Here is a 20,688-nt window from a genome sequence, read left to right on the forward strand (position 1 = left end):
CACATTCGAGATATCCAGGTTTAGTCTGTATTCTAGGCACAGGTATGCAGCGTTGGATAAGTTATCTTTCAAAGTCTGTTTCTCCATCTCTAAATCAGGGTTTCTGCCATCTTCCTCAGCAAACAAGACAGCTGTAGTCAATATTTGGTAGTTTAAGCCACAAAAGTTTCACTATCTGTAATCTACCAGGAACATCTGCTTCAATCTTCCTCTTAATTTCAGCTGCACAGGTGTAACAATGTGAAGGTATGTGTTCAGGGATCCTTATATTTTTAAGTTATTATACAGTTGGCCCTCTGTCTTTGGGTTCAACCAATCCTGGGTCAAAAACATTTTTTAAAAATTCCAGAAAAATCCTTGGAGTTCCCGTCGTGGCGCAGTGGTTAACGAATCCGACTAGGAACCATGAGGTTGCGGGTTCGGTCCCTGCCCTTGCTCAGGGGGTTAACGATCCGGCGTTGCCGTGAGCTGTGGTGTAGGCTGCAGACGCGGCTCGGATCCAGTGTTGCTGTGGCTCTGGCGTAGGCCGGTGGCTACAGCTCCGATTCAACCCCTAGCCTGGGAACCTCCATATGCCGCGTCTGCTCATATGCAAGCTCCATATGAGCTGCCCAAGAAATAGCAACAACACCAACAAAAAGACAAAAGACAAAAAGACAAAAAGACAAAAAAAAAAAAAAAAAATTCCAGAAAAATCCAAAAAGCAAAACTTGTATTTGCTGCACACCAACACCTATTTAAACAGCATTTACACTGCATCAGTCATCTAGATATGATTTAATTCACATGGGAGTCTGTGCTTACATTACGTAAGTATTAAGCCATTTTTTATAACGGACTTCAGCATTTGCGGGTTTTAGTATCAGGAGAACGGTCCTGGAACCAATCAGAAACTTGCAGGACCAGTCCTCACAAACATTCCAGCTGCCTTCCTAGCGGGAGCAATGTCCGCCCTCCTCGTTCACTAGGCTTCTAATTTACGTAAGGCCGAGTCGGTTCTCCAATCCTAGACCTGCGTGGGCGATACGACAAAACCTAGATTTGCAAAGCTGACGACCCTCCCCGCACTGGCCAACCCCGGAGTTACGCTGGACTCTGAGGAAGCCACGCCGCGCGGGGCCTGAAAAAGTGGGCGGGGCGTCCACCTTGGCCGAGCATCAGATTCGCCTGAAAATATTTAAAAACCAGTCAGGGGTGCCACCCCGACCCTCCTATACAGTATCGGGGTGGGGGGCCCCCCAACAACACCGCTCTGACGTGGCCGGGACGAGAACGTCAAAAGCCGCCCCACATTCTGCAGGTCCACCCCTGCGGGCCAGCGCCCCCGCAAGCTCCGCGCGCGGCAATAGGGCCAGAACCCTCCAGCAGAGTGCCCGCGCCCTCAGCCCGCGCTGGCCTCCCGCGCCCGCGAAAATCTTCTCCCGGTACCGCCCCCTCAGCCCCGCCTTCTGCCCCGCCCCCTAAGGGCTGGAATTGAGGCCGGATTCCCTTTGGGGCTGGCTCCCGGGCCACACGCAGGCGCATTGTAGAAAGGGTCCTTCTACCAGCCAATCATTTCCTCCAGACAGTCTACACAGCGTTCCCTCATCTTCCTGCGGCTTTTCAGACCCCGTATGCCGCAGTTCTTCGCTACCCCTGGGGCGTACGTCCGTCTGGGCCGCGCATGCGCATCCACGTCCTGGGGGGGGCGAGCAGGCGCAATAGTAGGGTCAGCCTGGGAGGTCGCTAAGCACGTGTGTTGGGCTCTCCCGTGCCGCGTTAGAGAGAGTCGACCCTCGATTTTATCGGTGTCCACTTTGGGCAGCGGACTTACAAAGGTCATGGCGCCGGCGGAAATCCTGAACGGGAAGGTGGTCTCCGCGTAAGCACCTGTCGTTGTTAGGGCGTGTTGGGTTGCAGGCGAGGGCTTGAGCAGGATCAGGCCAGTCCGGAGGGGTGAGGGGGGGAATTGTCCTGAGCCTCTCACATTTGAAGACCAGTTCCCTGGAATAGAAGAAAGGGACTCAGAGCACGATCTGCATTTGCAGATTGAGTGCTTGGTGGCTGTGCCCAGTGTCCCCCGTGTGTCAACTTAAATAAGTTCAAGTTAAAAGTTGAGAGTTAAGTTTTACCGGGGGGGGGGGGGGTGCAAAATGAGAACAAGAGCCTGGGAGGCAGCGCTGAAATACCACTCCAAAGAGGTAGGGGAGAATGTCAGTGTATATGTAATTTTGGTGAAAAGAAAGGTACATGCAACCAAGCACACATTTTATAGAAGTTTGCTGCTGGACTCATGAGGGTTACTGCTAATCATGGGGAGCAGACGTCACCATGAAGGATTTTAGTGCTTTTCTGGATATGAGGAGACATAAGAATTAGGCTCATAAAATCTTCTCCTGAATATATCTAACGATCTGAAGACCTGTTCTGCCAGTTTTCCAAGCAGAGTACAGAGTGCCTCAATTCTGATGTCTGCCCTGAGCTCTTTCAGGGGTGTTGAGGGTCAGGCAGCTGCAGTGGCCCATGATTCAATCGGCATAGAGGCAGATGGCAAGTGCCAGTCTCCTGTTCACATATGCTTCTGGGACAAGTCCTTTTACTCGGCCTGACGACTGTGCTCCCAAAAGTGCAGCTGCCAGATAAGAGACTAGTTGAGGTGACCTGCAGCGTCACAGTCAGAACTCAAATCCAGTGAATTCCCTTCCCCTGTAATATGCAGGTGAAGAGACTGAGGTTAGTGAGGTAACAAGACTTGACAAAGTTACAAGGCTGATTAGTGACGGAGGGTCTCATAACCAATAACTTTTTCCACTACACCAGAGTCGTCAGTTGCCTAGTAGAATCTAATAAATGTTTCTTGTTCCTTCAGTTTCCTGCTCCTCTAACAGTTATCTTATGTCCTGATCCTAGAGTTACTTTCTCGTTTGGCTCTTGAGTCCTAGCAATAGTTTATATTCCATTTGACCTATGCCATGTCTATCCTATGGAAAATCTGAGTGCTTAACTGGTGGATATGATGGCCAGACTTAATTCCCTGGAAGTAATACCTGGCTGCTTTTTGTCTGGGAGGTGACATGTGGGGAAAGATGAAAGTAGAAGGGGGAAGGATGTATTTTGTGTGATCTATTTAGAGGTTGCCTTTGGGACCTTGGACCTCACCAGTTACTTAGTAACAGCTGTAGCTGGCACCAGTAAGTGCTTCATGAATCCCTCATTTTGTGAGTGGAGATTTTTGGGTGAATTCTAGAGTCATTGGTGATGAAGCACACTTTGAGCCAGAATGATTGTTTCCTGGAAGGTAGAGATGGTAGCTGACAAGGTGAAATGTAAACTAAATGGTGGTGAATCTTTCACACTGGTGAGGAGGAACCCCAAACTTTTAGATTAGAAATCACAGTATCTGTGTGTTCTGTGTGTGGTTTGCTCAACTACATTGTTTGTCCTTGACTTTCATTTTTTGTTGGTTTATAGTCAAACCTACTCCCTTAATTAGTGGCTTTTCTTGTTAAAATCTTCCTTTTAGAAAGACTGGCTGTGAAGAGATAATTTAGGTTTGCTTCCTGGCAGGCTAATGAGAATAGGTGTTCACTGGGTTTGTTTTGGTTGAGTGGAGAGCAAGTTAAATATATTTGTAAGCGCTATAAGAGAAATTCATGCATTGTCTTGTTTGTGTCTATGTCCAAAACACCTAGAAACCATCTTTCACCCCTCACTAGTTTTGTGACATTAAGCAAATTAGCTAGCTTCTCTGCCAAAATTTTCTCAAATGTAAAATAAAGATAATATCTAGGCAATGGAACTGTTAGGAGAATTAAATGATTTCCTAACTGAAGAGCATTTAGAATTTTTCCTGGCACATAGTAAGTGTTCAATACATGTTAGTTGTTAATGATTAGTAATTAGTTAATGTATACATAGATGATTGATTCATTATCTCTTTGACAGTGATAGTTGCCTTGAGATGTATTCAAATGGTTCTCAGGGTTAGCTGCACATCAGAATCACTTTAGGAGCTTTTTGGCTTGATTGTTTCTTTTTATTTGAATATGAAGACGTACAAAAAAGTTTACCCATCGTAAGTGTATAGCTCAGTGAGTTTTTCCGCTACTGAACTTAAGTGAGCAGCCCTCAGAGCAGGAAATGAGATTGTAGGCCCTCCAGAAGTCCCTCTCACTCCCATCCCATCCCCACCCCCAACAAAGGTAATCACTGTCCTGACTTCCAGCACTTTGTCCATTGTGTTGCCTGGTTTTGAACTTTATTAAATGACATCCTACAGTGTAAATTCTTTTGTGTCTGGCTTCTTTCAGTCGACATTGTGTTTCTGCAGTTGTTTCATGTTGCATGTAATTGTAGTTCATTTACTCTCATAGCTGTCTTGTATTGTTTGAATGTGCCACAGTTTACTTACCCATGGACATTTTGGTTTCAAGTTTTTTGTGACTGAACAGTACTGCTTTGAGCATTCTTTTGCTTGTCTTTTGGTGGAACATATATCCATTTCTGTTGGTTACGTCCCTAAGAGCAGAATTATATGGAGGTCCCCTGTGGCAGGTGCAACAGCATCTGGTGTTATCTTTGCAGGTGCTGTGGCACGGGTTTGATCCCAGGAACTTCCACATGCCGTGGTGCGGCCTAAAAAGAGTAGAATTGTGGAGTAACAGGACACATACATGAGCAGTTTTAGTAGAGATTTTCAATCTTTTCCAAGGTCATTTTACTAACATATTCATGGGAAGCCTTCTTGCTTGGTGCTCACACCAGACTGATTTAATTGGAATTACTAGCAATAAGCCACAGATTCAGTATTTTAAAAATCTTTTAAAATACTGATTCTAATGCATCTTAAAGGTTGAGAACCACTTATCCAAAGTCTTAACTCTCAATCCTGGTTTCATCATCGAAGAAGGATATGGCAGTGATTTGACAGCAGATACTGAAAGCGTTCTCTGGAAATGACTGTTCCAGGTACAGGAAGAGTTCCTCTCTCTTGTCTGCTCAGAAGTAACACAGCTGACTTTTTACAGGGCCCTGTGGTTGAACAGTCAGTGAGTTCCTACTAAGACAACTCATGAAGGAGTTCTAAGACTAAGGACTCTGCTAACAGATTTTTGTTTCATGTGCTTATAAAATGGCTCCTTCATATGCTGCCACCTTGGCATCTTGACCTTGGAGAGCCTGAATCCAGGAGCAGGTAGAGCTCACAGTTCTTTAGAGAGGAGGGACTTTGGAGGGGGAACAGCCTGCTTGGTTCATGGTGTAGTGCAGTCCCCCGAGTTCCCTGTGCCGAGGCTGCAGCAGGCAGCTGCCCTTGGCCATGGGCCTGGGGGAGCCCTGAACAAGAAGGTGGCTCTTGGAGCTTGATCAGGTTGGGCTGCAGGTGGAGGCTCTGGGACACTAGGTCAAGGACACTCTTGAGAGGAAAGGTAAGTGAGCTTCTTACTTTGCAGCCAAAGTAAGGGGAAGGGGTCCCTCATTCCCCAAATTTGCAGATCAGCTTCCTTGATTTCCACCAACCTTTGGGGCTCTCTGGGGACAAATTTGCAAGCCTTCAAGTGCCCTGGGCAGTTTCTTCCTTGATGTAGTATTTGAATTGTAAGGTCTTCCTTGGAAGGAGCAAGCCTGATATGGGTCAAGAGTTCCATAGGCAGAATTTCTCCCAAATCCAGTTCCCTCCCTTTTCCATCCTGCAAGTGAGGAAATAGTTGAAGCAACAAAAGTGACCTGATTTGGCCAAAGATTACTTAGCTGGTTAATGGCGTAGGCTCTCTTAGAACTAAGGTTTTCACCCAGTACATGGTGCTTCTTACTCTATCAGGCACTTGGCTAAAAGGAATTTCATAAACTAATTTTTTTTTTTCTTTACAGCAGTCTTCCTCTCGCTGCCATGCTTCCCATTCTGCCGAGGCCATCCCTGACTTTTGTCTGCTTTTATTATTCTCCCTTTATCCCCTCCTGGTAGCCAGGACTGGACCAAGTTCCTCCTTCCAGATTCCTTCCCTGCCTATTCTGCCCTCTGGGACACCTGGATCTAGTTGCCGTTTGTGTCTCTTTGGAAGGAACACTTCCCTTTCTTCCTTAGGAAAGTTCCACGGTTGTAGCTTGAATGTGAAAATTGGGGGAGATCTGAGGGTTAGGGACAAATGTGTCTTTTTGGATATTTATTCGCTTAAATACCCGTGTGCCTCCAGGCATTCTTCAAAGCCATGAGACTATGACCGTCAACACAACAGCCCACATCCCTACCGTCAGGGAGTTTGTGTTCCGATGGCAGAGGTAGATGGTAAAATCAGTAAAACAGCATGTGAGATAGTGAGAAGTGCCAAAGAGAAAACCAGAGCCGGGAAGCGGGACAGAGGTTTCTGAGGCAGAGGGATTGTCATTTTCAGTGTGAGCCTTTAGCTCGTACTCCTTGTAAAAGGAACTTATAGGCAAGGGTTCAAAGGAGGAGGGGGCCCCGTGAGCCTGCCAGGGTTGTGGGGAAGAGGGTTCCTGACCAACAACACAGCCTGTGCCATGGACCTTTGACCTCCCCAGTTATTCAGTGACTGCCTTGGGGTCAGCGGTGATGGCCTTAGAGGAGCTGAAGATGAGTAGTGGGGCTGAGTGAACGTATGCTGACATTGGTGGTGAGAGCCCACCCTTGGCTTGAGGGAAGGGACCTCAAGGGACCATTCAAAGGGGTAGAAAATAGACAGTATCAGAAGAACACCCTGATTTAGCTTTTAGACCAGAAACTACCGTTCTTGCATGTGCTGTGCTTTTCCAAGTGAGGCCTACTAAGTGTTGTATGATTAGTTTGATTTCTTTGTTTTCTGCATTTAAGCCTGCCCTCCACCCCCACCCACCCCCATGGGTAGCATTTTTCTTTATCATGTCTTCTTTCTAGAAAGACTCATTTTGGAGACAGATGGCTTGCGACTTGTCAGGCCACTGAGAGAAGCTACTCTGCATTGTGGGCTGAGCAGAGGGAGGTGATGTGTCTGTGACACAGCTCCCTGTGGGTGGTGTCCGCAGAGCTGGTCACAGTGCTGCTCCCTCCTCCAGGATCAGCGGGTGACTCCGTTTACCTCCTGTGCCTTAGCTTCCTCATCTGTCTGTTGGGCATCTCATTCATAAGATTGTTGAAATTAAGCACGTCATTGCTTGTGAAGCATTTAGAGCAGTTCCTGGCACATAAGTTTTAATAAATTGGTGCTTAGGGAGTACCTGTTGAATAAGCAAGTGGTATTTGTGTTTATTCAATCTGTGTCTTTGGCAGCTTGTTTATAATCTTGAGCCTCAAAATTGGAATGTATCCTGGAATTTCCGTTGTGGCTCAGCAGTAATGAATCCGACTAGTATCCATGAGGACATGGATTCAATCCCTGGCCTTGCTCAGTGGGCTAAGGATCTGGCATTGCCATGAGCTGTGGTATAGGTCACAGACACGGCACAGATATGTTGTGACTGTGGCTGTGGTGTAGACTGGCTCAGATTCGACCCCTAGCCTGGGAAGTTCCATGTGGCTCGAGTGTGCCCCTAAAAAGAAAAAAAAAAAATTAGGATGTATTCTGCTATTCAAAGATAAAAATTGAACCATGGCTCTATGTTTAGCTGCAGGAATAGAAGAACTATTTTCTGTACAAATAATTTGCTCACCACAGTGAACTTGATAAGCTTTTTATCTTGTACCTGTAGGCCTTTCGTGTGCTTAAAAAGATTTACCTGTGATCAGCTCCAGAGTGTGCAGGTCTTTCTGAAGTTCCATGGAACCTTGATTGTCGAAGCTGGCTTTTCTCCGGGAGCCTGTGCAGGAGAGGTGGGACCATCTGTTAGGTTTTAAGTAGGCAACCCAGCCAGGCTATTGGGAGTGTTGTAGCTGGACTGTGACAGAGTCGGAACTGGCAGCCAACTACTGTGGCTGGGGCTCTAGCAAAAACCCTGATTAGGGATACGGTCTGAGAACAAGTGTCTGTACTCAGGAGGGTGGGGCCAGGCAGGTTGGGACTTGGACAATGGGACTTTGAGTTGGCATGTGTGGTCCCCTGTTATATCTCCATTTGCATGAGGAATCCTCTGGAAGAAGGGCTGTCAGGCTGGCCTAGCACAGAGGAGGGTCCCTGGAGCGGAGGGAAAAGGCTGCCCCATCCACTAGTTTATTTCTGGAGAGGTGGGGTAGGCTAGAGTTGAAGGCCTTGTGTGGCTTTGGGCAAGTTAGCCTCACTTTCCCCTTCTTTTGCCTGGGGACGATGAGAACAGTTTACCTCCTGAGGTTGTGGACAGGATTTAGAAGTGTGTAAGGCTCTCAGAACAGGTCTGTGTGCTGCCATGGTTACAACTATCTTGCTACATCTGATCCCTAGGGCAGAATGCCATGGCACCTCTGCGCTGTGCAGTTTGTCCTGCTAGGATGATTTCCCCTTAAGGTGGCTCCTCTCACCCTGTAAGCCTTTGACCTTGAAGGAGTGGGAAGCTGATGGTGCTAGAGTCAGATTTCTGAGCCGCCCAGGCCACCACTCCATCCATCTTGCAGTTTATGAAACTTTAGCCAGAAGTGACTGGGCTTGACCAAAAGTTCTAAGGCTAGTGGCAGGTGATCAACAGTGTATTCTTCTTCCTCGCCAGGGACTTTTTATTTGCTTTCTAAAAGGAATTGCAAACTTTTATCCACTGGATTTGTCTTTCCCTTTTAGGAGATGAATGAACCAAACTGAATCGCTTCAGAATTATCGTACAATTTAGACTGGTTGGAGACAAGTCAAACCATGTTGCTTTGTTAGCTAAGGTTTTTCTTTCTTTCTTTCTTTCTTCCTTTCTTTCTTTCTTTCTTCCTTTCTTTCTTCCTTTCTTCCTTCCTTCCTTTCTTCCTTCCTTCCTTTCTTCCTTCCTTCCTTTCTTCCTTCCTTTCTTCCTTTCTTCCTTCCTTTCTTCCTTCCTTCCTTTCTTCCTTTCTTTCTTCCTTTCTTTCTTTCTTTCTTTCTTTCTTCCTTTCTTTCTTCCTTTCTTTCTTCCTTTCTTCCTTCCTTCCTTTCTTCCTTCCTTCCTTTCTTCCTTTCTTTCTTCCTTTCTTTCTTTCTTTCTTTCTTCCTTCCTTCCTTCCTTCCTTTCTTTCTTTCTTCCTTTCTTCCTTTCTTTCTTCCTTTCTTCCTTCCTTCCTTTCTTCCTTCCTTCCTTTCTTCCTTCCTTCCTTTCTTCCTTCCTTCCTTCCTTTCTTTCTTCCTTCCTTCCTTTCTTTCTTCCTTTCTTCCTTTCTTTCTTTCTTCCTTTCTTTCTTTCTTTCTTTCTTTCTTCCTTCCTTCCTTCCTTCCTTCCTTCCTTCCTTCCTTCCTTCCTTTCTTTCTTTCGTTCTTTTCTTTTCTTTTCTTTTCTTTTCTTTTCCTTTCTTTCTTTCCCATTGATGAAAAGTTCTTGCCCTCCAACCTGGACGGGAGAGATAATGGCTTTGGGTTGCGATACTCGAGTTTTAGGAAATAAGGGGTATTTTTGTGAAAGGTTTGGCCAGAGCCTGTTAGGAATTTATCTTCACTTCCTTGCTTAACCTAACATGATAAATGATCTTTCTTTTGGGTTTTGGTACCCAAGTTCTAGTCCCTGCTTATTTGGTAAGTGGCCTTTTAGACCTAAACCCTTTTTGTCCAAGGTGGTCCCTGGGTCTTCTCTAAAAGCAGAAAGGCCAGGCCTCTGTGAGGCTTTTCTCAGATCAGGGCTGTTGGCCTGCTCTCCCTCTCCAAGCAGAGACCCCAGTTTTCCACACTTTCCCTATTTCCCTTGGATGATGATCCAGAGGCCCGCCTGGGATTCAGGGCCATACTCTGCTCTGATGGCCAGATCTGCAGTTCGATAGCCCTGAAATAGACTAATTCTGGGTGTTGGTTGGCCCCTGGCTTACAGACCCTGATACGTGGGGCCACCCCAACATATCTGATAACTCTTGCCACCAGCCAAAGATCACACAGTGATAGCCTGGAAGCCAAATGTAGTTAAATGCTTTTTTGGGGCTTGCAGAGGATGTTTATTTTTTGGGTTTTTTTTTTTTTTTTGACTGCTCCTTCAGCACATGAAAGTTCCTGGGCCAGGAATCAAAGCCATGCCACAGCAGCAGCTTGAGCCATTGCTGTGACAATGCCGGATTCTTAATCCACTGCACCGCCAGAGAACTCCCAGAGTTATTTTTAAAAATTGGATTCTTCCCAATACATTAATGTGTATAATTACACGTAAGAATCTGGAGGCCTGACTTTTTGAAAGGACTTGGAAACTTTAGCAATACTGTGCTCTCTGTTCTTCACCTCACCAAATTTGTTGGCTATGAGCAGAAGCTGCCCCCGCTCCCGGGTCAGGGGGAGGACCGTGGGAGCACGGTGTTCAGGCATCCTACCACACCTGGTTGTGTGCACCTGGACTCTGACAGTGCTCTTCTCTGTGTGACCTTTCTCTAATGCTAGTGCACTTTTAGGTTGCATTTAAAATCCTACCTTTTTTGAACTTAACCAGTTCAACCTCGTTCCCAGCTCCATTTGTCTCCTCCAGGTCAGTGGTTCTTTTTTTTTTTCTTTCTTCCTTTTTTTTTTTTTTTTTTTGGTCTTTTGTCTTTTTAGGGCCTCACCATCGGCATATGGAAATTCCCAGGCTAGGGGTGGAATCGGAGCTTCAGCTGTCGGCCTACACCACAGCCACAGCAACACAGGATCTGAGCCGTGTCTTCCACCTACACCACAGCTCACGGCAATGCCAGATCCATAACCCACTGAGTGAGGCCAGGGATCGAACCTGCGTGCTTATGGATACTAGTCAGGTTCGTTAACCACTGAGCCATGATGGAAACACGGGTCAGTGGTTCTTGAAGAGGGCAGTTTTGTCCCTCCTTCCACCCCAGGCCACATTTGGACATACCTGGAGACATTTTTGGTTGTCATACGGGGAGTGGCTGTGTGCTGGTGGCATGTAGAGGTAGACACCACGGGTGCTGCGAAGCATCCTGCAATGCACAGGCCATCCCAGGAACAAAGAATTAGCTGGTCCAGATGTGGGGAGTGTTCAGATTGATAAACCCTGATATAGAAGCTTAAAAAGCATTTATTCTGTTATTCTGTGTATGGATCAATAGACACCATTACACTCACTGGGAATTGGAGGGTTCATTAGAATTTTACACCATTTAGCTGTTTTCTTGTCATAAATATCAGGCAGTTTCCATTTCCCTTCTTAGATCTTTGGGAAAGTTTGAGAGAATTGGATGGAAAATTTTTACATTATAAATTTTCATTGGAGCATAAAATAGATTCACATTAAGCTTTCAAATATATACTTGAGGTGTCTGTCAAGCTTAGTAAATGTTTGTATAAGATTATAATAATTTTTATTTTAAATGTTTTATTCTTAAACATAGTAAAGGAAAGTGCTGATATTAGGGGATCTATATACTGATATAATGTAGCATTTGGTATTATATTACATACCAGTGAAAATGATGTTTCAGCAAGGAAGTAATTTAACTAAGAGTTTGAAATCTATGCCTTTCTTAGAACACTAGGTGGCCTCAATTGTTTTTGCAAGGAGCTACTGTCAAATTGTTTTTTAAACTTGGATTTCCTATCGTGGCTCAGTGGAAATGAATCTGACTAGCATCCATGAGGATGCAGGTTCAATCCCTGGCCTTGCTCAGTGGGTTCAGGATCTGGCGTTCCTGTGAGCTGTGGTGTAGGTCACAGACACAGCTCAGATCTGGTGTTGCTGTGGCTGTGGTGTAGGCTGGCAGGTGTAGCTCTGATTCGACCCCTAGCCTGGGAACCTCCATATGCCGTGGGCACAGCCCTAAAAAGACAAAAAAAATTAAAAAAAATTTTTTTAACTTGAAGTATATTTTTTAGCAGTTTAAGAGACATAATGAAAAAAACGAAGTGAAACAGCAGATAAACAAAATGCAAATCAAGCAAATGGAATCAGATATTTGTGTTATACTGCACTGTTAAAATCTTGTAACAACAATCACCTTGGGGGAAGAAAGTGTCGTTTATAATAGCCTTCCATGTTGAAGATGAATATTCTTGGTTTTTCTCTGATCAGCTACTAAAGGCATAGTCTGTGGACCTTTTGAGGATCATTTGCAAGTTCCTCTGCTTGTGTTATGTGTCAGTGTTTGTTAACTGGGCATTTTTAGTTTTTTCATGTAATTTCTTTTTTTTTTTTTTTTCATGGAATTTCTTAGCCATGTAGCTAAATTCCCTTTATTGCCTCTTTCTCCTACCTATGGCATTACCTATGGCATCTGTTAAAATATTCTTGTTAGGTTATATTTTAACAATGCTTTTTTTCTCAGTCAGAAAATATCCAGAATTTGAAAATGGGCCATTTTGTAAAACAGAATGAGTAGGAATTTGTCATGGACGTTTTCAGGAAGAATTGTGCAAGACTTGAGGCAAGCAATCTGAGTGACTGTGCTAGAGTTGTGGCAAGACTGAATCCGTAACTTACTGTGTAGGGCTGGGAATCATACTTGAGCTGCTGCAGAGATGATATTGGATGCTTAACCTGCTACAACACAGCAGAAACTCCTATTTTCTGTAGACTTTTTGATGATAGCCATTCTAACCTGTGTGAGATGATACCTCATTGTAGTTCTGATTTGCATTTCTCTAATAATTAGCAATGTTGAGCATCTTTTCATGTGTTTTGACCACCTGTGTATTTCTTTGTTTAGAGCTGTTGGACTCTGACTAGGATTTTTCAAGGATGATAGAATTCTATAGGGATGGACACCTTTTGACTTTTATTGACTAGGCTTTGTATGTGGGAGAAGGTAACTTGGAGAAGACTGATAGTCACCCAAATGACTTTATCCATGGAGAGTCACACAACTTTTGATAGGTTGAACTAGAAATGATTTCCACCTTCATTTTTTGGCCCTTTAGGAAGAATTGATCACTCCAAACATTGCATGTTATTGGCCAGTGGCAGGGTTTTTCAACCTGAGGCGCTATTAACATTGGGCTGGGTAATTCTTTGTTGTGACGGGCTGTCCTGTGCACTGTAGGATGTCTAATTGCGTCCCTAGTCTCTGTTCACTAGATGCCAGCAGTAACTGAGTTCAAACTGCAACCGTGTCTGTTTATGTTTAATTGGCTATGACTGTTGTACGAGTGTCTGTCCCTGAGGACCAGAGAGACCTCAGGGGTTTACTCTGCTTTGTCCTGCTGTGTTCATTGTCACTCGAGTACTGATTTCTCCTGCATCAAGATTGAGACTTGTCTTCCCTTAGATTTTAGAGAATGTTGGTGGAAGATGGTCTGACATCCATAGTTCTATTCGGGGGTGCTGAGTGGTTCTCCACATGCCTGCTTCTGCCTCCCTTTGCCCCAAAGATCTTTACCAGGATGGCGTAACTCACGGGGCCATGGATAGAAATGGAAGGCGTCTGTCATTCAAGGAAGGAGGTTTTGATGATGCAAAAGTTGTTCCATTATAGCATTTCAAAACTTTCTGGAAATGAGCTATGAAATTCAAGGGCTTCCTACCATTTGATTCATCACAGCTCTATGACCCTAAACTAAAGACAGACAAGGGAGGAAGTACTGATTTTTTTTCTCCTTGTTCTTTTATAGTTTCTTCAACTTTAGGCATACCTGACACTTGGCTTTTGTTATTCCACTTTTCATTTTAAGGTGCTTCAGTTAGTGGCCAACCAAGAAAACCAGGCAGGAAAAAAACTTAAGGGACTTAGGGAGACCTAATTACAACTGTCCTGATTTTTTTTTTTTTCCCCCCTCACCAGGGCAGAAAATCTTCCACCTGTTGCTTTCGTGTTCTGGGCTGCCTAGTTTTTGCTGATTGAGGTTTATGTGCATTTAAAAGTATCTTCTTGCTCTTCTGATGATGTCTTATAGCAGCCTAAGTGTTAGCTTTCAAACAAATCTTTGTAGTTGGAAGAATATCCCGGCTGATGCAACTTTAAAAACAATCCTACTTCTTAGACAAAGTTTAAGAGGGTCAGGGTAACTGCTCTCCAGCTATAATCTTCTTTGGGGGGAAGAATGCACACTTAGACCTCTTTAAATTATAGCACAGGAAATACGGAACATTTTGTTCTTTGTTCTCAACCTATTGGCTGAAACAACATTTTCCACCTGTACCACCTTGTAGTACTGGGTTCCTGTAACTTACTTAGTACCTGCTGCATATAAGTATTATTTTTATTTGTCCCTAGAGGCCTTCGTCAAGACTCAAATGCTTACTTATTCTAGAATCCTTATAAGATTTGGTGAATAAATTCACTGTCTCAGTATGAAATCTGCTCTGTCCCTAAATTTGTAGTTGTCAATCTTTCCAGCTCCATTTCAGAGCCCCAAAAGCCTCAGAGTCATCTGTAGCCCCAGATGACTCCTTTGTGTTTCATGTTTAGTGTATCTAGAATACATCTATTTCTAACCATTATGGTATCAATGGTTAACACTGACACCATAATCCAAGCCACCGTCACCTCTGGCCTGGATTCTGCAAATGCAGTTAACTTTTTGCTGGTGTCCCTCATTCTCACCCTTCCCCCCAGGGTCTTGTCCCAATTCAGCAGCCAGAATAGTCCTTGAAAAATGTAAGTCTGATGGTGTCAGCCCCGTTCAAAACCCTCTAATAGCCTCCCATCACATTCAGAATAAACGGCAGTCTCCTGATCTGATTACTGCTTCCCCTTGGCCCTCAGTGACCCACTCAGGACCTTTGCACTTGCTGTTCATTCTCTTAATTGGCCCTGGGAAAGTCACTTGATCTGACTGCTTAGAGCCTCTGTCTCTACATCTGTGAACAGAAATAAGAAGGCTGCTTCTCCCTTGCCTCCCTCACAGGGTTATTGAGAGTCTCAGACGCATTCATATGTTTTCACTGTTGGTTCTCCTTATTTAAGTCTTACATTGTGCCAGGAGTGGCTGTTTTTTCCACCCTCCCCTCTTGCCAACTGTGGAGTTTGGAGGGTCTGGAGGGCGAAGAAAAACTAGTAGAAACTTTTGTCTAGCACTTTGTGTTCACATAATGTTTGGAGGGCAGGAAGGGGAGAGGAGAGAGTGGAGTCTGGAAACTTGGCCCCCGTCAGGAGCCTTCTGCAGCTCCCCAGGCACCACTTCTGATGTCCCATGCAGGAGAAACAGCGCAGGCTGGAACTGCCGGGGAGTTACGGCAGCAGCCTAGGGAGAACTTGGCAGCTCTAGCATTTCCTGTTGTCTTGTGTCAGCAGAATTGTGGCCTCCGCTCAGATCACATCCCAGTAAAAGAAACTTCAACAATCCATTCTTCTTTTGAACTATATGATTTATAGAATATTGATTTGAGAAAAACCAAGGCTATTAGCTTGAAGTAAGATTTTGAAGTCTTAGGTATGACTTCTTGTATCGTTCGCCATTCTTACCATTTACTAGGCTAATCCAAATAATGTATTCCCTGCAACTCCTGTGCCCTTTTATGCCAGATATTTGTTAAGTGTGCAGCATTGGGGAAGGGAATAACCAAATGAGAGTGAGGGAAGAGATGCTTGCACATGTTCAGGTGTATTTGTCAAGTGAAAGACAAATGACAAAATTTGCCCTTCAAGATAGATCCCATTCAAGTTTATGACTATATCGTAACTGGACAGAGTTGGATTATTTTGTATGTTTATTTATGGATGTAATATAATTTACTTAATGTTCTCTTGTATTGGGAAGTTGTATAAATTGTATAAATCTTTGTTTCAGAAGACATTATGCTTTCAACCTTGAGTAAGAAAAATTCTTTTGTAAATTAGGATATCGTTTTAAAGTTCATACTGAATTCAGAGTGGATTCATTGATTTATTGTTCAGCTTTATGGGCCTACCCTGTGATCATCTTGCTAGGTAACGTTGGCTGAGCCGCTATGAGCTTGAGTTCTTTCCTGCAAACTTTTTTTCCTATAGCACCTGGGCGGTGGAAATGCTAAGAAAGATGAGGATTGGCAACCTTCAGAACTGGTGGTCCACGTTTTTACTTACTTGTTCACTGTATGATTTTGAATGCCATCAATTAATATGTTTTAAACTAACTGTCCCATACCCCATGGCCCAGTCAGTGTCAACGGGAGATAGAAAAGATCCAGGTCTGCTTGAGGCCTGGAAAATTGGGTGGGTGGTACAGGGTACATGCCAGATAGTGTTCAGTGAAGGTGTTTATAATTTAAGAGAAATATATCCAATGATACATGTTGCTAATTTGTGGCTTAAAACATTAAGGGTTAACGGCAATCTTTTCCTTTTTCTCTAGGCAAATAAGGGAGAAACTGAAGAGCAAAGTCGCTCAGATGAAGGAGCAGGTACCTGGTTTCACCCCAGGCCTGGCCATTTTACAGGTATTATGATGGTGCATTTCCCCTAACATCTTCCTTTCTCGATCTCTCTCATTAGTGCTTAAATCTCTTCCCTTTTTTTTTTTTTTTTAATGGAACCTCAGACCTTTTGAGTTCCTCTCTTCAGACTCCTCCTCTTCAGGTCAACTTCCACATGTTGGCATGTCCTGGCCCTCGGCTGTTCTCTGTGGCGACCCTTTCTCTAATCCAGTGTCCCTTGAACTTTGTTCTCAGGACCTGTTTACACTTTTCAAATGACCTTAGGAACTTTTGTTTGTATGGATTTATCCATTGATATTTACTACATTAGAAATTAAAACTAAGAAGTTTAAAGATATTTATGCATGTAAAAATGCCAGTAGGGAGTTCCCTGGTGGCCTAGCAGTTAAGTATTTGGCGTGGTCACCGCTGTGGCTCAGGTTCCATCCCTGGCCCCAGAACTTTGGCATGTTGAGGACACAGCCAGAAAAAAGGCCAATAGTAAGTTCATTGTATGTTAGCATGAGTAACATTTTTATGACAAAGTAACTTAGAAAATAAAATTGAATGAGAAGAGGGGCATTGTTTTACCTTTTTGTAAAACGCTTTAATTTTCTGGCCAGTGTACTGTCTGGTTTAACAGAAGACAGCTGGATTCCTATATATTTCTGTATTCAATCTCTTGCTATGCTGGTTGGATAGAAACATACGAAGAACATCTGACCTTATGCAGACATATGGTGATAAAAGGAAGAGTTCTTTTAATAGTCTTCACAGATAGTTGTGGATATTTTTATTTAATACTACAAGGACTTAATAAAGCTGTTGTTTTGTTGTTGTTGTTTTTTGGCTGTACCTATGGCATGTGGAATTTCCTGAGCCAGGAATCAAACCCATGCCCCAGCAGTGACCCGAGCCACATGAGAACTCCTAGTAAAATTTTCGAAAGGTGGGGCAGTGCAGAATCTGAAATCATATCAGTGAACTTTAATGCTTTGTTCAATCAAAATCTTGTATCATGTTGCAGTTTGAATGGATATTTACTGGTTTTGTTATGTCCCTTGTTCCTCATCTGGAAAGTGATGATTCACTGAATTATGCAGCTCTTCCAAATGTTAACACATTTCACTGTGCAGTATTTTAGAAATCATAATCATTAATATCACCAATGAACTCATCAGAAAGATCTTTTAAATATTAAGAAGTTGTCAAGTTTCCAGGAGTAGATAAATTCCAATTTTTGCTTGAAAGCTCAAATTTTATCATTGGCCACAAATACTATTATTTTCTTTGAAGTACTATTTTCCTCACTTTGACCAATTTTGAGAAAATATTTGCCAAATATTCAAGCCCAAATAGTCATTGTTTGTCAGTTGTTCTTTCAAGTAAAGATGGTGTTCCATTTAAAAGTCGGCCAGTTCAGTTTGCAAGGCAAGAAAGCCTTGTGCTTTTCCTGGTGACAGTCACTTCTGCATGTGGCAGAAGTGCTTTATGGTTGCTTCCCTGTTTTTTTGTTTGTTTTTTGTTTTGTTTTGTTTTTTGTTTTTTAGGGTTTTTTTGGCAATGCCCATGACATGCAGAAATTCCTGTGCCAGGGATCAAACCTGTGCCACAGCAGTAAACAGAGCCACAGCAGTGACAGTGCCAGTTCCTTAACCCACTGAGAAAACTCTCTGCTTCCCTGTGCAGAATATTAAAAAAGACAAGTACTGAGGGGTTGAGGTTTAATAAGAGTAGTTTTTACTGCTTCTTCAATAGCACTTTTGAATTAAATTAATGTCTTTTTCCAATGAGAGTGTGTGGCAATGAAGGTTACCCCTATGTCTAGTACAATTTGATGCCGTTGCTTTGATCTGAGCTAAGTCACCCACCATTACTTTTGCAGCTTCAGTACAGATGTCAATACCGTGAAAAAGGCAAATAACCTCATGGGATTATGGCGGCCCTTGCAGATCTTTTGAAGGGCAGTTGAGGTTCCCTCAGGGGTATATGAACCATGCTTTGGGAACCATTGCCCTAGGCAATTTCTTCTGACCCCAGATATCACCTAAAGGTCAGGAACCCATAAACCTGGATCTCTTCTGAATTCCAGACTCTTGGTTTCTAGCATACCCCTCCCTTTTCTAATCTCCTTTGTAAATTGTTCCTGATATCTTCCTGATATCTAAACCATGTAGATGCCTCAGTGCTCAGCCTCAGACCTCTTTTCCACCTTATTCTTTGCCTAAGTGAGCTCACCCTCACCCAGTTCTATAGCTACATGGGAGCATACTTCCTAATTTAGGCCTCCATCCAAGGTTCTTCCAGGAATTCCAGATTGATCCAGTGGGAGGCCTTCAGTAAATAGGTAGGAGGTATTTAATAAATATATATCATGTGGACAGATGTATATAGGAATGTTCGAAGGGTTGGCTGGGATGACAGGAAGCTGATAGCTTGCATTCGACGTTTCCTTCAGAAACACCTGCTTCCTCGTTTCACATTCCTCTCTGTGTGTATGTTTCCATCTTCCTCATTTAATCCCTAAGTTTCTGTTCTGAGTTCCTCGAGAATTTCAGAGTGAGTAGGACTTAAATATTTTCCCCCATTGCTATTCATTATCTAAGAGGCCTTAGCTGAGAAGAAAAGCACAGAAGGCCTGTCGTTCTGCCTGGTGTGTTCTCCGCTGGTGGTGGGTTTTCCTTTTCTTGCAAATTACTAAGAATCAAAAGTATATGTTGTGGGTGTACACTTGGTACACTTGCGGGACCAGTTATTTCTTGGCTTATTCTTGTGAACTGTTTGTTGTAGGAAGAGTATATGTCATAGACCAGAAATCTGTTTCTGTAAATCTTTTTGTAGCAATATCAAGGGCTTTTTTTCCCTGCTTTTAAAAATTGATTCCAAACTCATATTTTAAATTTATCGATGGCAAAGTATTTTTGTTATATAAACACTGTTCTGCAGCTTGCCTCCTAGGTCCTTGCCAGTAAAACAGTGGTAGAATGTTTTGATCTTGCACTTTAGCACCAGAATCAACATCTTTTTATGAAGCAAGGCTTACAGATTATGTTGTAATCCTGTCTGTGCTGCCTTCGACCTCTTGTTTTTTTCCCTAAGCTGGTGACTGACAGCACCATTGTCCCACACACTCAAATCAGAAACTTGAGGTCTCCTTAAGGTCTCCCTGCTCTCCACACTCCCTTAGGGACTAGTGTGCTATTGATAATGCCTCTCAGAAGCTCTTGGGATCTGTTCCCTCCTTTTGATTTCTACTGCTCCCATCCCCTGGGCCACCACAGTCACCTGTTTACAGGCTTCTGATCTGGATGCTTCAACTTTGCCCTTTTAACTACAAAGGCAGCCCTTATCGAAATGCAAATCTGATCACAGTCAGTCCAGCCACACTCACTCCCCATCCTTTACAGAAGGAATGACAGTACTGCTTATGTAGAGTGTCTGCTGTAGGTCCAATGCTTTGTATGTATTTTTGTTCTAATTTTCTATCACCCCTGCAAGATAGGAGCTCTTTCTTTAGAGACACAGTAATTGATGGTCGAAGATCTTGGGTATCTTGCCCAAAGCCACTTACTGAGTCTGACTGAGATACCCAGTGCTGTGTATCTCTAAAACCCGCTTGTTTTTCCCCTTTGTTTTTCTAATTACGTGGCATTATATTCAAGGATATTCAGGATTTGGCCCAGGCCTATATACCTACTAGTTGGAATTACTTTTAAAACAATGAACGGGTAACTTCCCAAATAGCTAAGTATTTAAAGGAAATTAAGACTTGGCTTTTCATCATAAGAGATACAAATAAATCTGTATTTCTATAAATACTTCTATAAAATACTTTAATTATTAATAATAACACTTGCTTCCTACTGGGAATTATGTAAAGTACTTTACATATAGTAAGTTATTCAGTTCTCAGAAAAGACATGGACAAAACAAAAAAATTAATAAACTCAACTGGCCTAAATTTTTACCAAAGGCTCCTAGAGCAGAAGAAAAATAAGTAAGTAGATCAATACCCAAGATATTTTATGGTATAAAACAGGGATTGGTAAACTGTGGCCCTGTCTATAACTGCTCAGGTTGGGATCTGGTTGTTAAAAAAAGAGAAGGATGTCTGACAGATTATGTGGCCTGAAAAACCTAAAATACATGCTGTCTGGCCCTTTACAGAAACAGTTTGCAGATTCTGCTGGGAAAAGGAAAAATATCCCTAACTTGTTCTGCAATAGGACCTTTTTAGAATGATGTAATTCACCCCCTTCAAGGAAGAAATTGGTATTTCTGATAAAATGCTTAAGTGATTTTTTTTTTTTTTATAAACTATAATGGGATTAAGATTTGTTCTGGGAAACCAGTCTTCCATCCACCCACTTGACTGCCAGTCAAGAAGCTACTGTTCTTCAACTA

The 20,688-nt window shown here is 43.2% G+C and overlaps 1 protein-coding gene across 1 annotated transcript in view; it reads left to right on the forward strand.

The window, feature by feature from the left end:
* The first annotated feature begins 1,693 nt into the window (after window positions 1–1,693).
* Window positions 1,694–20,688, forward strand: part of MTHFD1 (methylenetetrahydrofolate dehydrogenase, cyclohydrolase and formyltetrahydrofolate synthetase 1) — a 62,459-nt gene continuing 43,464 nt past the window's right edge. Inside the window, exons 1-2 of the mRNA XM_001924329.6 lie at window positions 1,694–1,861; window positions 16,224–16,308. Of these exons, the coding sequence (XP_001924364.3) occupies window positions 1,821–1,861; window positions 16,224–16,308 (126 nt within the window). The 5' untranslated portion in view covers window positions 1,694–1,820. The remainder of the gene's footprint in view (window positions 1,862–16,223; window positions 16,309–20,688) is intronic.

The sequence above is a fragment of the Sus scrofa genome, chromosome 7 (genome assembly GCF_054392235.1).
Source record: "Sus scrofa isolate SSC_HxYL_T2T_F1_AM1 chromosome 7, Sscrofa_HxYL_maternal_Yorkshire_Landrace_v2.0, whole genome shotgun sequence".
NCBI lineage: Eukaryota > Metazoa > Chordata > Mammalia > Artiodactyla > Suidae > Sus > Sus scrofa.